This window comes from Nannobrachium achirus, assembly GCF_963921795.1.
Source record: "Nannobrachium achirus genome assembly, chromosome: 22".
In the NCBI taxonomy this organism is placed as follows: Eukaryota; Metazoa; Chordata; class Actinopteri; order Myctophiformes; family Myctophidae; genus Nannobrachium; species Nannobrachium achirus.
The window spans coordinates 51187697-51207479 of NC_137829.1; the positions used below are offsets into that span (position 1 = coordinate 51187697).

General features: G+C 44.2%; 1 protein-coding gene across 1 annotated transcript in view; it reads left to right on the forward strand.

Moving 5' to 3' along the window:
- Nucleotides 1-16902, forward strand: part of LOC308307677 (contactin-associated protein-like 5) — a gene marked incomplete at both ends in the record, with an annotated part of 201373 nt that extends 184471 nt beyond the window's left edge. The window contains 5 exons of the mRNA XM_080752943.1: nt 2597-2869; nt 8985-9118; nt 10360-10447; nt 11546-11749; nt 16679-16902. Coding sequence (XP_080609069.1) covers nt 2597-2869; nt 8985-9118; nt 10360-10447; nt 11546-11749; nt 16679-16902 — 923 coding nt within the window. The remainder of the gene's footprint in view (nt 1-2596; nt 2870-8984; nt 9119-10359; nt 10448-11545; nt 11750-16678) is intronic.
- Between the last annotated feature and the right edge of the window lie 2881 nt (nt 16903-19783).

Below are 19783 nucleotides of genomic sequence, written 5' to 3' on the forward strand. Positions count from 1 at the left end.
CTCTGCTGCAAGAATTGAACAAAACTTGGAGGCAGTAAAATCCATCGTTAGATCTCACCCTCTTCTGGGTTGTGCCTCTGCCGCTGTGGCAGAGCAGATTTCCAGTGCTCCGTAATGCATGAGGTTTAGCTGAAGAGGGGACGCGCGCCACGGGAGATGAAAGCCGTTACCGTGCTGGAAAGAGAGGTGTGCGGTGCAGTGCGGTGCGCCCCGTTCAAGAACGAAGGTCGCCACTCGGCGAAGCGGCGCGCTTCATTCTTTTTTCAATATTAATGTTCACATTAAAGTTCATTAAATGTTCAAATGCTCCTATTGGATAAAGAAAGAAAAACTCACTGATACTGTAGGCAATTATGGAGCAGCCCAGGCACACGCTATTAATTATTAATAATAATGTCTCCTAGTGGTGGACAGTACAATAAAGTATCTGTACTTTCTTGAGTATTTGTAATTTTTTGGGGGATGACTTTAATTCCACTACTAATTCCAGACACATTGTGAACTTTTGAGCTGCGTTTCTAGGAAAGAAACAATTACATTATGCATGAACCATGTAAGCCCTACTTCAAATAATGTGATATTTGTGAGCTTGTAGATCTTCTATTTTTATATATATATATTTTTTCCACGCTATTTAAAACTAGATTTTAAGGCCTGGTTCAGGTTTGGAGCGGATTGAAGCAACGGTGTGCCTGTGGCCCCTGGGGGACCATGGCATGGCTCCTGGGGGGCACATGTGGCCCCCTAGTGTGTGTCTGTGTGTGTGTGTGTGTGTGTGTGTGTGTGTGTGTGTGTGTGTGTGTGTGTGTGTGTGTGTGTGTGTGTGTGTGTGTGTGTGTGTGTGTGTGAGAGATTACCTTGTGCCGTCCTTGCCTATTTTAAGTCGCTCTGGGTTAAGAGCGTCTGCTAAATGTCTAAATTGTAAATTGGAGAGAGAGAGAGAGAGAGAGCCTGAACATCACATATATAAAAAGCTAGATGCCTCATTCGCCTCTGCAGTTCATTGGAGCGTTGTGCAAAAAGCGTAGTCCGGACTTCCTGGAAAAAACCAAGGAATCGCTGCCAGTCAAAGTGACTACTGGCCAATCACAACACATCTTCTCCAGTGACTTATCAATCCATCCATTTCCTGATGTTGCGCGGCTGCGCAGCTCAGCTGTTCTTACAGGCTGCGTATGAAAAGACCCGCCCCCATCTGCCTCTGATTGGCCTACCAACGTCCATAAGTGTGACGCACCTGGAAGCTATGCACACGGACTCCCTTGGTCCCCCACTCCCCTGTTGCATATGCCCCTGAGCCGAAGGAGGCGTCTACCTTTCTATGTCTATGCTGAACATAGCACAGAGATGTCTGCCGCTGCTGTCCGTGGTCCTGAAGTAGCTGTCACTGTAGCTGCTGTCCATGGTCCTGAAGTAGCTGTCACTGTAGCTGCTGTCCATGGTCCTGAAGTAGCTGTCACTGTAGCTGCTGTCCATGGTCCTGAAGTAGCTGTCGCTGTAGCTGCTGTCCATGGTCCTGAAGTAGCTGTCGCTGTAGCTGCTGTCCATGGTCCTGAAGTAGCTGTCACTGTAGCTGCTGTCCATGGTCCTGAAGTAGCTGTCACTGTAGCTGCTGTCCGTGGTCCTGAAGTAGCTGTCACTTGTTACCCACACGTGGCCCTGAACAATGTCTATGCAGATTGGAGCAATGTCATCCTGGGTGCCATCCTGCTCGCTCCGTTCCGTGGTTTGTTTCGTCTCTCCGCATCACAGTCTGGAAAGCCTCCTATCTGCAAGGGGAGGCGGGACATAGACCGCGGCTTCCGATTGGTCTGTGGTGCGGGGCGGGACAAATACACCAGTGTGTATTGGCTGGCTGGCTGGTGACGTAGCTACCCTAACCCTACTCTGATTCGTTGGAACAACATCCAATCAGATAACGACGTCGCCTCGTCACAACTGACATTCAGAAATACGAGTCGACTGATTCATTTCCAGACTGTGATAAGGAGAGACTAAACAAATCACGGAACGGAGCGAGCAGGAGGGCACCCAGGCTAGAGCAATGATGCACCTCGCAAGTCCGGATGTTACGTTTGGGATGTCCATGATCGACCAAACCCGCCAGCCGATTTTGATTTGTAGACTGGAAAAGTCTGCCTTTCAATACATCAATTTATTGATATAAAAAAAAATTGTGTAATTTCAAATTTATAAAATAGTTACCTATTTCATCCCGAGGGGGAAATTCAGTATTTTCAGCCCAACCCAGCTGATTCGCTGCCAACAAGGAGCCACACGCAATTAGGGGTTAAGAGTCTTGCTCAGGGACACACATCGACATTGCTACCCTGGCCTGGAATTGAACCAGGGACAACCAGGGGCTCTGGTTCCCCAGGCGGGCTCCCTAACCATTCAGCTATGCTAGGCTAGGTTTCCTCCGCCATCGGTGTGTGAATGTCTGTGTGTGGTGAATGTGAAATATGTTGTGAAGCCTTTGGAGAAAAGCGCTATATAAAGGAAGTCCATTTACCATTCCATTTACTCTGTCTGTCTGTCTCTCTCTCTCTCTCTCTCTCTCTCCCTGCCTGCCTGCCTTGCCTCTCTGTGCACACAGAGGTGTCGGTGTCCTTCGACAGAGAGTCCTCGGTGACCTACACCTTCCAGGAGCCCTTCTCGGTCATGCAGAACAGAAGCTCTCCGGCCTCCTCCTCCTCCAGTGTGTCCATCAGGGAGAGCAGCAGAGCCAGAGAGAACATGGCCTTCAGGGAGAGCAGCAGAGCCAGAGAGAACATGGCCTTCAGCTTCCTCACCTCCCAGTGTCCCTCCATGCTGCTGACTGTCAGCACCTTCAGCCAGCAGTACATCGCTGTCATCCTGGCGCGGAACGGTACGCCGAGCACACACCACTGTTGTTTAGCGTCGACTAAAACTATGACGAAAAATGTTTGTCGACTACGTTTTTTTTCACTGACGAAGACTAAATAAAAACTAAGCTGTGGTGACTAAAACTAAGACTAAATATATTGACAATTTTGTCAACAAAATAAAAACTTGACAAAAACGTTAGGGAGGGACTAGTGGAGAAGAGAGTCATTTTATGTTTGGTTGCTCTCAAGTGTTGCCTGCTGAAAATAGCCGATCTACAAGCTCAAGCTTGTAGATCTGCTATTTTCAGCATTATTATGATGCCATCAAGGCCTGCCAAAATACATTTCAGTTGAATAAATCAACTGTAGATATAGTCGCCTAAAAACATATGATATTTAGTAGACTAAAATTAGACTAAAACCAAAACCTTTCAGGTGACTAAATTATGACTAAAGCTAAATGACATTTTATTCAAAAGACTAAATCAAAATGTGCGGTCAAAAACAACACTGGCACACACGCACATGCACGCACACACACGCGCGCACGCGCGCACGCGCGCACACACGCACACACACACACACACACACACACACACACACACACACACACACACACACACGCACACACACACACACACACACACACACACACACACAGGCAATTGGATGAAAACAGCGTTCCCCCCCCCTATTTCACCTGTACCTATCCTCTGTGAATAAAATGTCCAAAAAAAAAGCTCCCACACACTGGTATTTGGACAGCTATACACATTGCTTTGATGTATTACGCTAGCTGTCAGAACGTTGACACTGTGCTCTGAAGTGGAATGACAGCTGCCAAACAGTAACCTTTAGGTTAAACTGTAGACAATCGGTCAATCATTGATTTGAGGGGGGGTTTTTTCAGCCACATTGCTTGAACAGAATATCGACACTGCAGGTTGGAAACCTCATATGTCCAAAACTGTTGCCTATCAGGATTCAAATTCAAAAGTAGCAGAAGTAGCAGATGTACAAGCTCAAAGGCTTGTGGATCCGCTTATTTTGATGCTTTTGTGTGACGCTGTAGTAGTATGAAGTAACGCGCTAATTTACGAAAAAAGAACAAAAAGTTTGAAAATGGAGATACGAGGTTTCTGCCAGACAGCAAAGCTACAGTCCTCTCCCCAGAGTTCAGTTGTTCAATAACCAACATCACTAGACTGTATAGTCCCCGGCTCCCAGGGCTCTGCAACTGGCCTTTGCAATAAGGCCGTGTAGAAGCTGTCAGTTGTTAAAGGTTAAAAAAGAGACAAGAAAGGGAAAAACGGACCAAGGTACCAGAAGAATGACTTTCTGCACAGAGATTTTTTTGCCAATGCAGCAAATCAATGTTGTAGGAAAACGACATACAGTATAGTATTAGCTAGCTTGAGCAAAGCAGCCCAGGCACGTAGAGAAGAGATCTTTGAAACGTTGTTGCTTCCTGATGTGTTTCAGCTGCAGTCCAAACGCTTGCAGTCACAAATATCCAGGGATGAAAGAATGACTAAAAGAACAAAATAAAAACGACTTATCAAAAGTGTGTAATTAAAAAGTGAGGTATAGGTAAAAATATATACGAGGATTCAGCAACAATATAAAAGTGGTTACGTGGAAACTGGACAATCAAATTGCACCATTCACATTACATCAAATCCTAAACATCCACTAACATGAATTAATTAACCCATTTGCAGCCGATCCCGAGAATACTCGTGAAAAATACTTGAGTACTCGGAGTGCTGAACCCAAGTATACTCGCGTAAAATACTGTATATAGAGTAACGCTGGCAATCTTACCCTACGGTCCGTTGGAAAGTCCTGGCACGATTGGACTCGCCGATTCATCATCATCGCGGATCCACGTGCACAAAATAGTAATCCCTTAACATGGAGGCCGACGGTCGATCTCATCTTTAATGTCCATTTTCTCCAAAAAACACTTTTGAAGCCAAGGATGGCATTAGATTCTCGCTAAAAAAAACACAAGCTGAAAGGCAACGATCGGCCATTACAGCAACCGCATGGGATGACGATCGCTTCCGGTGAATGACGTCATGACGTCAAACAGGAAATGTTTACGTAATCGAGAATGGCCGCAGATGGAGCCTGCGAGAGGCACGCTGGACATTTTAACCCGTTCATGTCTGGAGCACAAAATGAGTTAATAGGAAAAAGTAGCTGATTATTGCTTAATTATTGAGAGTGGTGCAGATTAGTTACATTCATGATTTAACAAACAAATAAACAAATAAACCGGAATATTTCACATAACTTTTCACATAATTTCGCTAGTTTCCGCATCTCTCGCAACTTTTCCGCATATTTAGCAAAAGAGGTGACTCCCATTTCATTTTCAATAAATAACTGTCAATCCATGTCCCTGTGACACCGTAGTTACCATACCATTTATGCTTAATTTTCAAAAGAAGAAAGCAAACTCTAAATTTTTAGTATAATTGATGTCTCACAAAGGTGACGAGAGGGACATCTCTGCCCGCGCTAATGGGCCCGCTAATGGGCCTGGCATACAATACAGTACAGTAAACAGGTGGTACCAATGCTACTAATTGCGTTCCATTCGGGTCAATCATAGTCAGGGTTGTGCTTATTGTGTGCTTGTTGGCTCACTGGAAAGGCTGTGCGGTGCTAAAATGGAACAGAGCTTTTAATCCATTCAGAACAGGTACACATTATTGTGTATCATTATTTTATGCTTTAACTATTGAAAAATAGCAGATATACAAGCTCACAGCGCGGCACCGAGTGCCGCGCTGCGAGCTTGTAGATCTGCTATTTTTGAAAAATCGTGAAAATTAGAATTTTGACACGATTCTATAAGTGTCTTTTGAATCCTTCTAAGGTTTTTTGAAAAACCTGTGTTTCTATGTCAGCAATCTGGCCAGCCATCGTCAAAGAAAAGGTCCTTTTCACTTAACTGGAGCTCAGTTAGTCTGTTCTTGAGAGAATACTGTGTCAGTGGTTCTCAAACCTTTTCATGTGAAGGACCCCCAAAATGATATGTATTTGGCCACGGACCCCCATCTCAAAATATTTAGTCCCAGGGACCACCCAAAATTTGAGTTACAAACGTTCGCTTTAAAAATACACATCTTCAAAGATTTGAACACATTTTCACAGCTTTTTCAAAAATAGCAGATCTGCCGCGCTGCGAGCTTGTATATCTGCTATTTTTCAATAGTTAAAGCATTCAATAATTCTAGGCCTAAATGGTTTTAATTAGTGGCATTGGTAACATCTGTGTTTACCTACTGTGTCTTTGCCAGTGCTGCTGCCTTGATGAAGGTCCTATTGTTCATTATTAAACAAGAGATGAGAAGCACCAACTGTCGCCTGGGGCCGTGATCAAAATTCTTAAATGCCTCCGATCCCCGTCTCCAAAAGAAAAAGGATGTACTTTTAATCCACTCGCATGCCATTCCTTCAGCCAATGAAAGAATAAATAAAGAACTGTGTGTAAGGCAAAGACTGATCTGTCAACAGATTCCTCAGGTATAGTGATGTACGGTAGGCCTAGTGGTAAGAAAGTTCATCTAATGCTTTTCAAATGCACTCGCTGTACATAATATGGAGTCAAATGAACATAATTATAGTCCTGGTAATGTATTATTGCGACAGTAGGGAGCATGTTTACTATGAGAACCGTCACAGCTTGACCGTATGTATGCATGTATTAAGGGTGCAACGGTTTACAAAATTCACGGTTCGGCTCAGTTCAATATTTTGGTGTCACGGTTTGATACTTTTTCGATAAACTTTGAACAATACGGTACCCAACCTCTGGTTCTCTAAGTGGGCTCCGCGGACCCCTAGGGGGGAACCTTGTATGTCCAAAACTGTTACTTTTAAGGATTCAAATATATATATATATTTAAAGTACAAAAAAAAGGATCAGATCTACAAGCTCAAAACCTGGTTGATACATTTTGTAGGGCATATTATAAATATGGACATAAGAGGTTTCTGCTCGACGGCGATGTTTGCCACCTTGAACGCTCCATGCCAGAGTGAAGCGCCTCTGTTGCCCCGTGTCGCTGCCCTCCTGCCCTCCTCCCAGGGGCGTCACAAGGGGTAGGAAAGTGGGACTGAGTTACCAGGGCCCAAGGTGGAGGGGCCCTATAGTAACTTTAACTATTGAAAAATAGCAGATATACAAGCTCACAGCGCGGCACCGAGTGCCGCGCTGCGAGCTTGTAGATCTGCTATTTTTGAAAAGTCGTGAAAATGTGCGCAAATCTTTGAATATTATGTATTTTTTTAGTGAACATTTGTAACAAAAATGTTGTTTCTGGGGGGGTCCCTGGAACGAAATATTTTGAGATGTGGGCGTCCTTCACATGAAAACGTTTGAGCATCACTGACATGGAAACATAGGTTTCTTGGCACACATTTTCACGATTTTTCAAAAATAGCAGATCTACAAGCTCGCAGCGCGGCACTCGGTGCCGCGCTGTGAGCTTGTATATCTGCTGTTTTTCAATAGTTAACATTCATGGGGGGGCCCGCAGTGAATCCTTGTACCCAGGGCCCAGACTTTGGTGTGACGCCCCCCCCTGTGTGCTCCTTTGTGTTTATATATCGGCGCACGGACCAGTCTAGACTCAGTAAATATTGAAGGGTCCGCGGGAGACTTCATCCACCATGTAATCTTCATCTGTGGAGACCCTCTCAGGCCGCGCTCAAACACAGCACCAGACCCTTTGCACCAACTGAGCTGAAATTGTAATATTGACTCAACTCCACTTGATAATGCAAAGCTTTCTGCCTCTCTCCGGGGCTGGTGGTGATTGTGTGTGTGTGCATGCGTGCATGTGTGCGCGTGCGTGGGCGTGCGTGCGTGTGTGTGTGGGAGGAACATGAGTGCATATTGACATACAGGAGCAAAGAGCTTTATGATAAATATTTATATTTCTATGGGGGCGATCGCCGGAGTTCAGATAAAATGCTCTATTTATAAATAAGTGGCCACATTTTCCACGGGTAATAATTCTTTATCTTAGCAACCGCCGTCGATAGCAGTACTGTTTTGTTGTTGTTGTTATGGATTGATACGTGAGGTATACACACACACACACACACACGCACACACACACACACACACACACACACACACACACACACACACACACACACACACACACACACACACACACACACACACACAGATGAAATCAGGGTTTGTTCAGTAAGGCAAGAAGCCGTTTTCATTTGGATTCAAAGTCTGCGGCTTCCATATTGATCAGCGTTGCCCTCTGAGATGGGTCTCCACGGTTGAATAGCACTATTCAAACGCAATGTGACAAATTCCTACAATGCACTTGGAACACGAGTCATTCTCCAACTCAAAAGGAGTCTTTCTTGATGATTTCCAACAGACGCCTTTTTTTTCCCAAGGCCGTCTGGCTTCTTTTGTGTGTGTGTGTGTGTGTGTGTGTGTGTGTGTGTGTGTGTGTGTGTGTGTGTGTGTGTGTGTGTGTGTGTGTGTGTGTGTGTGTGTGTGTGTGTGCAGAGAAAAACAAATTCTGGCCCCTGGGTACATTGCAAAATAGCAGATATACAAGCTCACAGCGCGGCACTCGGTGCCGCGCTGTGAGCTTGTAGATCAGCTATTTTTGTAAAAAATCTTGAACATTAAGTGCAAGTCTTTGAATAATTCTAATCCTTCGAAGGTTTTTTGAAAAATGTTTCTATGTCAGTGGTGCTCAATATTTAGTTCCAGGGACCCCCCAGAAACACAATTTGAGACGCAAATGTTTGCTTAAAAAATACATATATTCAAAGATTTGCACACATTATCACGACTTTTCAAAAAGAGCAGATCTACAAGCACCGAGTGCCGCGCTGTGAGCTTGTATATCTGCTATTTTTCAATAGCTAAAGTATAAAATAATTGAGGCCCCTCCACCTTGGGCCCTAGCAACTCAGCCCCACTTCCCCCCCCCCCCCCCCTTGTGACACCCCTGTGTGTGTGTGTGTTTGTGTGTGTGTGTGTGTGTGTGTGTGTGTGTGTGTGTGTGTGTGTGTGTGTGCGTGTGTGCGTGCGTGCGTGCGTGCGTGCGTGCGTGCGTGCGTGCGTGCGTGCGTGTCCAGGGAGTCTACAGATCTGGTACCGGCTCCACGTGGACAGAAGGCCGGACGTGTTCAGCCCCGCCCCCGGCAGCCTGGCGGACGGGCGACTCCACCGCGTCCGAATCCACCGAGAGGGCCGAGACGTTTACGTACAGGTGAACACCGGGGCCACGGTCAAAAATGTCAGTTCCGTGACCACGAGAGCGAAGGTCCTTTTCTCAATGGATTTGTCATCTAGGAGGGTTATTAAACACATTTGGCCGGGGTGTATTTTTTTTAAATGAAATTTCAGTCTCATTCACTTAGTATACTATAAAGGAAAAAATGACTCCCAAAGTGGGATGTGAGGGGTCAAACTAGGTGTTTTTAATTATTCTGAATCCATTGCAAGCATTTGTTTAGCATGAAAAACATTCCTTGGGCTAAAAGCGGACCCCAAAAGACTGTGAAAATTGATGACTCATCACTAAACCATAGTTTTGTTGGCCATAGCTAACCGCTGTTTTGCCCTCACAGGCACCCTTACTTGTCAAACAGACGAGAAGATCCTCTGCTCCTCCCCTCCCTTTCTAGGCTCTCCTCTCCCTGCTCTGGTGCAGAGCAGAAGCCGTTTGACAAGTAAGGGTGCCTGTGAGGTCAAAACAGCGGTTTGGTTGGTCTCAGGACGTTGTGTAAACACAATCCAATAAAAAAAGTACTAACTTTAAAGCTAAAGAAATAACCGCACTAGCCTAAGGACTATATCTACTCTATGTTAGTTATGAGAGGGCCCGCAAAATCTAGTGACAGGGGCAGCCGAAATCTAGCAACAGGGGTAGCAAAGAAAATAAAAACGACTAAAGGCCCATTCCCACTGGGCCAGATAACAGATAAAAAAATCTCTTTCTCCAGATATTTTTCCATTCAAAGTGGATGGTAGATACAGATAAAAAAAGATATCTACCACAGATATTTGCCACAGATACTTTTATCTGTGGCAAAAAGAGAGAAAGAGATTTTTCTATCTGTTATCTGGCCCAGTGGGAATGGGCCTTAAAGCAGGTATGAAGGGGCAGATTTAACCCTATATGTGTTTTGTGAAAAGATAGTGATGTATTTCTGTGGTCTTCCGTATTTATACATCTGCATGTGCACCGTGAGTCAACACGGCCCGCGGCTCAATACCAACACTTGATTCTCTGATCTCTATCGAGCTCCAGCCATGCATCCGAGCCAGTGGGTTAGCGCGGAAGTATAGCGGAAGCGAAGCACTTAAAAGCTAGTCTACAAGAGATACTATTTGTACGAAAGCAGGCCAGAACATAATACTCAATCTATAATGTATTGAAATGTGCTGGTGCCATGGTTTGGATTTCTTGTAACCCGCTTATTATTTGATTACCTTCCACTCAACCAGATCGACCAGAACATCCACAGAAAGTATACCCTGTCATCTGATGCACAGTTGATCTTAATCAGATCCTTGACATTGGGCAAAGTCACGGGTAAGTCCTCTCGAGACGCTGAAGCGGACGCGATTTAAGCTCTTTCCCCCCTGAAAAATTGGCTTGATTCGAGGCGTTATAAAAACCTAAGCATGTTAGCTCCCGGGAGGGGTGGGCTTTTACAGTAGTCATTTCCTAGGCGGGGAATCTCGGCCATTCTTTTGCCATTTTTTTCAAAGTGCCTGCGTGCGTGTGTGTGCGTGTGTGTGCGTGTGTGTGCGTGTGTGTGTGTGTGTGTGTGTGTGTGTGTGCAAAGACTCACTCTGAAGTGATGGCCATACTGTCTGAGAACTCCTTCCTTTTATCTTCCTTTATTCAGTTGCCACAGAAAAATCTTTTTAATGCAGACATTTAACAAAATCGGGTGAAACGTGAAGCTAATTGTTGAGAAATGAATTATTGTCTTTTACGCTCGCTTTGTCTGCTTAGCGAGGAGATATCATATCAGCGCCCTTTGCATGAAAAACACTCACATTTCCTTTGCATGTGGTTTAAAAGGATGTGGTTTTAAAAATAGTTTATATATTTATTTCACGCACGTTTGCACGTGTGTGTGTGTGTTAGGGCATTCACGAATAGTGATTTTTAGTATTCGAATTATTCGACCTCAAAGTATTCAAATAGTCGAATATTCGACAGGACTGGCCAAACTGTCAAATATTAAGTAAGCAAGAGGCGAACATTGTGTAAATAGCCTATAGCCTGAAAATCGGCTATTTTCACAATATTTATCTGCAGAACCGAGTCACATTAAATGTAATACCTACAATTCCAAGTGCTTGTCAGGGTGTTCAAATATGTTTATTTTGGGGCTCACGGCCTAAAAAGGTTCGAGAACCCCTGGTATAGAGCATTAACAAATTCATTCACAACTCATTGACAACTCATTCTTATGACTTCCTATCTAGCGAAGCTTTATAAACCATATATCTTTTAAAGAGAAAACAATAATAAAAAAAACAAGCGAATATTCGACTTTGGAGAACAACGTCGAATAGTGACTTTGATATTCGAATATTCGAATATTTGGTGAATGCCTTAGTGTGTGTTGATCGTCACATCACATGATCGATTGATCTTTCGTGGGTCCGCCTACAGGAAGGGAGCCTTACGATGAGGAGGTGGTGGAGGCGGGGTCCAGGGGTTTCGTGGGCTGCCTGTCGTCGGTCCAGTTCAACCACGCGGCGCCGCTGAAGGCGGTGCTGCTGAACCGAGGCAGCTCATTGGTCAGCACCCGCGGCCCTCTGGTCCAGTCCAACTGCGGGGCCCTGGCGGCCTCAACCACCCCGCACACCTTCTCAGGTAGAGAGGCAGCGTTGGAGAGCAGGGAGAGAGTTTTCTGCTGGTGTTTCAGTCCGAGTATATCAAAGCAGGGACGTGCTGGCCATTGGGAAAAGCGGGACAACTCCCGAACGGCCGGTTCATTCCCGGCCGGTCCAGGCCGGCCATTAAGAAAAAAATAAAAATAAAATGTCGGCCTTGGTTCCATTTTGGGGGCTGGGCGGCCAACAAAGTAAATCATCACTGTCAGACAGAAACCTCGTATCTCCAAGTTTCACATTTGTACATTTTTTTGCAAAGCAAAGCCCTGCTTCATCATACAAGGCTGTCACACAAAAGTAGTGAAAACAGCAGATCTACAAGCACACAACGCCTCGCGGTGCGAGGCGTTACCGCGAGGCGTTGTGTGCTTGTAGATCGGCTGTTTTCACTAGTTTAAATAATTTTTAAAATGATAAATACAAAACAAACGGTTTTGGACGTACAAGGTTTCCACCCGACAACGACGAAATATAACTCATGTAATTGGCCCACTGGCTTGTCACTTGTAATGATCTGAAATGGCAAATCTTTGAGTATAGCAGCAGCGCTATAGAGAGAGATCTCTCTCCATAGCGAGCAATGAGGGCCTATGCAACTCTTTTTCCCAGGCTGAATCAGGGGCCCAGCACGTCCCTGTATCAAAGGGTTAGGGTTGGGTTTAGGCATAGTTTTATTGAGGTTAGGGTTAGGATTAGGGTTGGGTTTAGCAACTCACTACATATCATTTTGGGGGTCCTTCAAAAAGAAAAGGTCTGAGCACCACTGACATAGAAACATGGGTTTTTCAAAAAACCTTCAAAGACTTTTTCAAATATAGCAAATCTACAAGCTCGCAGCGTGGCACTCGGTGACGTGCTGTGAGCTTGTAGATCTGTTGTTTTCACTATTATTGATATTTCTAGAAGACATCATTTATATTATGTACTTGAATACTTTTTAAAAAGCAAGTTTCCTCCAGCACTTGCACTTGTAGCTGAGTAATATTTAATTCCCTGAAGTTTTTTTTTTTTCTTTTCTTTTTTTTGCCACTAGGGTAATATTTGACCAGTTACACATCCAAATACTTTGACTCAAGCACCAGGGTCGAGTATTCCGTCCACAACAGGTCTTGGCCGAACACTGTTTGCCAGCAACAGTGGCGCTTTGAGCCAGCCAAACAAACAAACAAACAAATAAACGAATAAATAAAGACACTTCCATCCCCCCTTTCATCCATTAGTTTTTCTTTCCGTCGCAGCCTATATCTGCTCAACAGAGCTAAGAGCCACTGCGACACTCTCTCTTGACTCCATTAAAGGGTGTACTTTGCAGTCCCGCCTACTGCTTTGGGCAACAATTATTACATTCCAGCCATAAATCAGGGACGAGTTGAAACAAACAATAGCTTCCCAACAACAATACCTTCCAGCGCAAATGGGATGTTTTGTTTATCATTGTTTTGGCAGAAACATGAAATGGCTTATCGTGTGCAGTGAACGAACAGCCCCCATTGAGGAGGAAACAACAAACATGCCCCGGCCGCGCGCGGCTCATTCACTCATTACTGAAAGTTAACCGGTTAAGACCCAGAACGCATCTGGGTGACATTAACCAATTATTTTATACTTTTGGCTATTTTCGTGAAAATTTGTTCAAATCTTTATATATATTTTTAGAAGCAAATCTGGGGACAAAAATAACAAAATATTTTGAAATGTGGGGGGGATCCCATTAAGGTAATTTTAAAGATTTTAACCACTTTAACATTATTTTATACTTTATCTATTAAACAGAAATAGCAGATATACAAGCTCATTGTGTGTCACTTTGTGCGAGCTTGTAGATCTGGAATTTTTTGAAGAATCTTGAAAATGTGTGCAAATCTTATATGTATATTCATGGGTTGCATTTGTAGTCCTAAACGGCCATGTTGAGGACCAACAAAGGTGTTTCAATGTGTTTGATTGGCATAGAACTAATGTTCTATGCCAATCAGAACACCTGTGTTGGTCCTCAACATGGCTGCTGTAGGACTACAAATGCAACCCATGAATAGGCCTACTGTATGTGTATTTTTAAAGCAAACATTTGGACCCAAATCTTTGCTTCTGGGGGTCCATGGAACAATGCATTTTGAGATGGGGGGTCCCCGGCCAAATACCTCAAATGTATTGGGGGGGAACCTTGACATGAAAAGGTTTGAGAACCACTGATGTATATCGTCACTGTCGGGCAGAAAACCTCGAATCTCCAAGTTTCAAATTTGTAAATTTTTTCCGGCCGTCGCACAAAAAAAGTAGCGAAAAAACCGCCGATCAACAAGCACACAACACCTCGTAGATCGGCTGTTTTCACTATAGTTTAAATCATAAAAAAAAAAAAAAAAAAAAAGATAAATTCAAAACAAACGGTTTTGGACATACAAGGTTTCTTCCACCCGACAACGACGGAAAACCATTGGGATTTAGTAAGACAGTGTTTTTACGATGGGGTCCTCATGGGTCTTGAAGGGTTAATGAAATAGCCTTGTGTCTCACTCCTCCCCCCCCCCCCCCCCCCTCCAGATCAGCCTGCAAAGGCAAACAACGATAAGGAGCGTCACGTCGTTGATACCCACAACGATTCCGCCATAATAGGAGGTCTGTTTTTCTTTTTTTCTTCCCCCCTTACAATCTTTCCTCGCGAATTCATTGTCCTGCTGTTAATTTGGTTTTCATTTAAAGAGCTCCGGCTGTGTGTTATTAGTCTTTGTCTATCTCATCTCTGCTTCTATACAAAAAGCCTGGATTTGTACTTTGGTGTCGGCCGCGCACGGCCTGCTGGAAATAACCGATCTACACGCTCGCTCGCTCGTCGTGAGCTTGTTGTGAGTCGGGCATTCTCGGCGAACGGGGGAGCATTATAACGTCGTCGTCGGGTGGAAACCGTGTATGTCCAAAAGCGTTCGTTTTGTATTTATCATTTGAAAAATGAACTAAACTAGTGAAAACAGCCGATCTACAAGCACACAACGCCTCGCACCGCGAGAAGTTGTGTGCTTGTAGATCTGCTGTTTTCACTAGTTTTGTGCGACGGCCTCGTATGATGAAGCAAGGCTTTACTTAGCGAAAACACTTGCAAATTTGAAACTTGGAGATACAAGGTTTCTGCCCGACAGTGACGAGAAATGAAGCCTTTATAGTTATTCAATATTTCACATTAACCACTTAAAATGTACATCTTATGATTCTTCTCGATTACTACTCATTTATATGATGTTTTTTCATAGTATATTTGGCTGTCATTAAATGTTTCCTTGAATTGAATACGAAGGACCCCAATGGAAGCAAGCCAAAGTACTTTCTTGGGTTTAGTCCTTTTAGCATCCTTTTGTAAAGAACTGTTCTCTTTCTGTTGCAGACTGTTAGAGTATTCAATCAATCAATCAATCAATCAATCAATCAATCAATCAATCAATCAATCAATCAATCATCCTGAACATGATTGTGTCAATAGAAGAGCAGGGAGACCAAATACAACCACCCCAGTTGTATTTTTAAGTTTAAAGGACAACTTTATTTTTTTACAAGGGTTCATATTTTAGATTGTAATTAGAGAAAAGAAAAAGTGAGTGTTAAAATGTTTTCATTTGCTTCGTTCTATTGTTTTATCACATTTACCAGTGCTAAAATGTGGAGCATGTGTACACATGGGGGCATGCGTACAAGTGGCTAAATATGTCTTTTTAGACACAATAAGCCAGCAGTTTCTTCATTGCTATTTACAGTAACACTTCTAGCCCCCACACGTCACATCCAACCATGAAAGGTTGTGTTGTATCTTGGGAATGGGCTTATTCTGTGTAAAATGGCACATTTAGCCACTTAGCCACCCCCAACCATTGAAATGAGAATCTCTAAAACAATAGAAAGAAGTAAATGAAATAATTTTAACACTCATCTTTTATATTCTTTAATTACAATCTAAAATATGAACCTGTGTTGTAAAAAACTAAAGTTGTCCTTTAAGTGTTATTGTATTAACACACAAGATTGGCCAAAATCAAATATAAAAATGTTCTTAAAGGTGTCATAGTTCTCAGTGGTGGAAATGAGTTTCCATAGAAACACATTAAGTGATAATGATCCATTACGTGCGGTATAGAAACTACACTCGCAGCCATTAGCCATTTATAACAGGTGACCTACAGCACCGCTGTGATCTGCTATGTGTGTGTGTGTGTGACCTGTCTCACAGCATGTCTATGAACATTGAGCCATGGTTTATACATGTACTGTATATGCCAGTTTAGACTGTAGCCAATGGTGTTAAGCAGGGGTCTTCAACAGGGGGTCCGGGACCCCTGTATTTTGGCAGGCCTTGATGGCATCGCAATGACACTTGGTTACATGCTGAAAATAGCCGATCTACAAGCTCACAACGCGTCGCAGTCCGACGCGTTGTGAGCTTGTAGATCGGCTATTTTCAGCACGCAACACCTGAGATCAACCAAACATAAAATGACTCTCTTCTCCACTAGTCCCTCCCTAACGTTTTAGTCTAGTTTATATTTTGTTGACGAAATTGTCAATATATTTAGTCTTAGTTTTAGTCACCACAGCTTAGTTTTTATTTCGTTTTTATTTCGTTTTCGTCAACACTGAAAAGAACATCAATATAAGCTTATGATGGAGATCCATCTTGTATCTTTAATACCTTGCCTGTGCACACAGTCACGTTCCTCTGTCGACAGTACATGAACCACATCGCCCTGTCTTTACATTAACCCACTTTACATTGTGTGTGTGTGTGTGTGTGTGTGTGTGTGTGTGTGTGTGTGTGTGTGTGTGTGTGTGTGTGTGTGTGTGTGTGTGTGTGTGTGTGTGTGTGTGTGTGTGTGTGTGTGTGTGTCTCCTCTGGCTCCCACCATGTCCCCAGGTGTGGTGACAGCGGTGGTCCTGGCCGCTCTGTGTGTGCTGGCGGTAGTCTGTGGCCTCCTGTACCAGCAGCGGCGGCGGGGGAGGAACAACGCCCAGAGGAGGAACGACGCCAGCGGCGGCGTGAGCGAGAAGGAGGAGCACCGACACAGCCTGGAGACGGCCTACCGGGCCGAGCTGCACCTGCAGCACCACAGCCACGCGGTCACAGACAACATGAAGGAGTACTACATATGACACAACCAACCGGGGGGGTTCTGTGGGCACGCGGTCAGAGACAAGATGAAGGAGTACTACATATGACACAACCAACCGGGGGGGTTCTGTGGCCACGCGGTCAGAGACAACATGAAGGAAGTACTACATATGACACAACGGGGGGTTATGTAGCTATACGCCAGCCAGGGGGTCCCCAATTAGTTTTCCTCAAGGGGCCGAATCATGTCTAGGGTACCAAGAAGCCGAGGGCCACAGCATTGCAGGGGGCGACGGTTGGCGTTCCCCGCTACTCCAGCGACAGTTCGGATATCGTTGTTGTCGGGTGAGAATCTTGTATGTCCAAAACCGTTCGTTTTGCGTTTATCATTTTGAAAATCATTTAAACTAGTGAAAACAGTCGATCTACAAGCACACAACGCCTCGCACCGCGAGGCGTTGTGTGCTTGTAGATCAGCCGTTTTCACTACTTTTGTGAGACGGCCTTGAATGATGAAGCAGGGCTTTACTTTGCAAAAGAACATACACATTTGGAGATACGAGGTTTCCACCCGACAACGACGATATACTAGCGTTGTTGCTGCTCTTATACCACCATTATTACTGGGGTTGGTGGGGGCCTGACAGTAGCCCCCCGTGGGCCGCAAATGGCCCGCAGGCCGCCTATTGGGGAACCCTGCTATACGCAGTCAGAGACAAGGAGTACTACGTACACATGATGACACGATGACCAACGGGGGGTTCTGTAGCGCGTACGCCTCCTCCCATGGACCTACTTAAAAGCCAGATAACCTCTCTCATCAAAGGACTGTCTGTTTAACAGCCTTATGGAAAAGATCGGTCCCCGTGCGACAGACAGGTACTATCGCAAGAAAGAAAGAAAGTCTGCATGCACACTGGTAATGCTGAAAAGGCTCTGCTATATTTGTTTTAGTTTTAGCGCTGTCGATGTTTTCGATGAGCTCGTGATCTTCATCAGGACTCCTGGATCTTACAGATGTTGCCATTCCGACTCTTGATGATTTCCTGGACTATTCCAGATTTATTTTCTGTAAACGTATGTTTTCCCCAAATTATTTTCACCGTTTAGCCTTGCTAATTCTGCTCTTTTGTTGCTGAAAAGAAGTGTCACTCCTCGACACTTCGTCTCAGTATCCGAACAGATTCTGAGTAGCTTTTACAAAACAACACTATGGCAATCGGCCTCCGTTCTTCTCACTGACAATGTTCTGACCATGCACTGACGATATACGGACTCGCCAATGACACAAGTTGTGATGTTCTCGAATGGCACCTCTGTTGGTCCTGTGATGAAGATCACTGAGTGATTGAAATGTTGACGTCTGTATAAATTAAATAAAAATACAGCTGAGCTTTCTCTGCATTACCATCGTTGCAGACTTGATCTGCCTTCCCCTCCCAAACGGCTAAATCTCAGTGCTTGTTTGTTTCTACTGTCTGGACCTCCACCAACCCTGGAGAAGATGCTGCAGAAGATTGGAGGGATGCACCGGGAGAGAGCAGAAAAGCTAGAGCTCCATCTTTACAGGGGTGTTAAGTGAGTAGTTGACCCATTCAGAACGGGTACACAGTATTGTGTATTATTATTTTATGCTTTAACTATTGAAAAATAGCAGATATACGAGCTCACAGCGCAGCACCGAGTGCCGCGCTGCGAGCTTGTAGATCTGCTATTTTCGAAACATCGTGAAAATTAGAATTTTGACCCCGATTCTATAAGTGTCTTTTGAATCCTTCTAAGGTTTTTAAAACCTATGTTTCTATGTCAGCAATCTGGCCAGCCATCGTCAAAGAAAAGGTCCTTTTCACTTAACTGGAGCTCAGTTAGTCTGTTCTTGAGAGACTACTATGTCAGTGGTGCTCAAACTTTTTCATGTGAAGGACCCCCAAACTGATATTTATTTGGCCACGGACCCGCATCTCAAAATATCTAGTTCCAGGGACCACCCAGAAGCAAAATTTGAGTTACAAACGTTCACTTTGAAAATACAGATATTCAAAGATTTGCACACATTTTCACAACTTTTTCAAAAAATAGCAGATCTACAAGCTTGCAGCGCGGCACTCGGTGCCGCGCTGTGAGCTTGTATATCTGCTATTTTTCAATAGTTAAAGCAGTCAATAATTCTAGGCCTAGGTGAGTTAATTGAAGTGGCAAAACCCGTTAAAGGTAGAGTAAGTGATATTTTTTTGCGTGTCTGTGTGTTAAATACTGTAGCTCTAGGGTTCCCCAATTAGTTTTCCCCAAGGGCCAAATTATCTCTAGGGCACCAAGCCGAGGGCCACAGCATTGCAGGGGGCGACGGTGGCGTTCCCGCTACTCCAGCGACAGTTCAGATATCGTCGTTGTCGGGTGAAAATCTTGTATGTCCAAAACCGTTTGTTTTGCATTTAGCATTTTAAAAAGTAGTGAAAACAGTCGATCTACAAGCACACAACGCCTCGCACCGCGAGGCGTTGTGTGCTTGCAGATCTGCTGTTTTCACTACTTTTGTGCGACGGCCTTGTTTTTATGAAGCAGAGCTTTACTTTGCGAAAGAACGTACACATTTTGAGATACGGGTTTTCCACCCGACAATGACTGCTCTTTATGCTGATAGGAATCACTGAGAGAGTGTTTGTTCTCCAGCTCTTTAGTAAACAGGAAAAAAAAAACATTTTGAGGTCAGTATACCAATTGTATCCAATCAGAAGAGATAACTCAAAAAGGGTACCGGATGAACAAGACCATATTGGAACTGGACACAATGGACTGGACACAATCACATTGAAGCTAATGAGCAAGTACTCTATTCTGATTGGATGATATCGGCAACCCACCTGAAGGCGTATAGTTCTGTATCATTAAAGAGTCGCAGAAACCACCTGGTACTGAACAAAC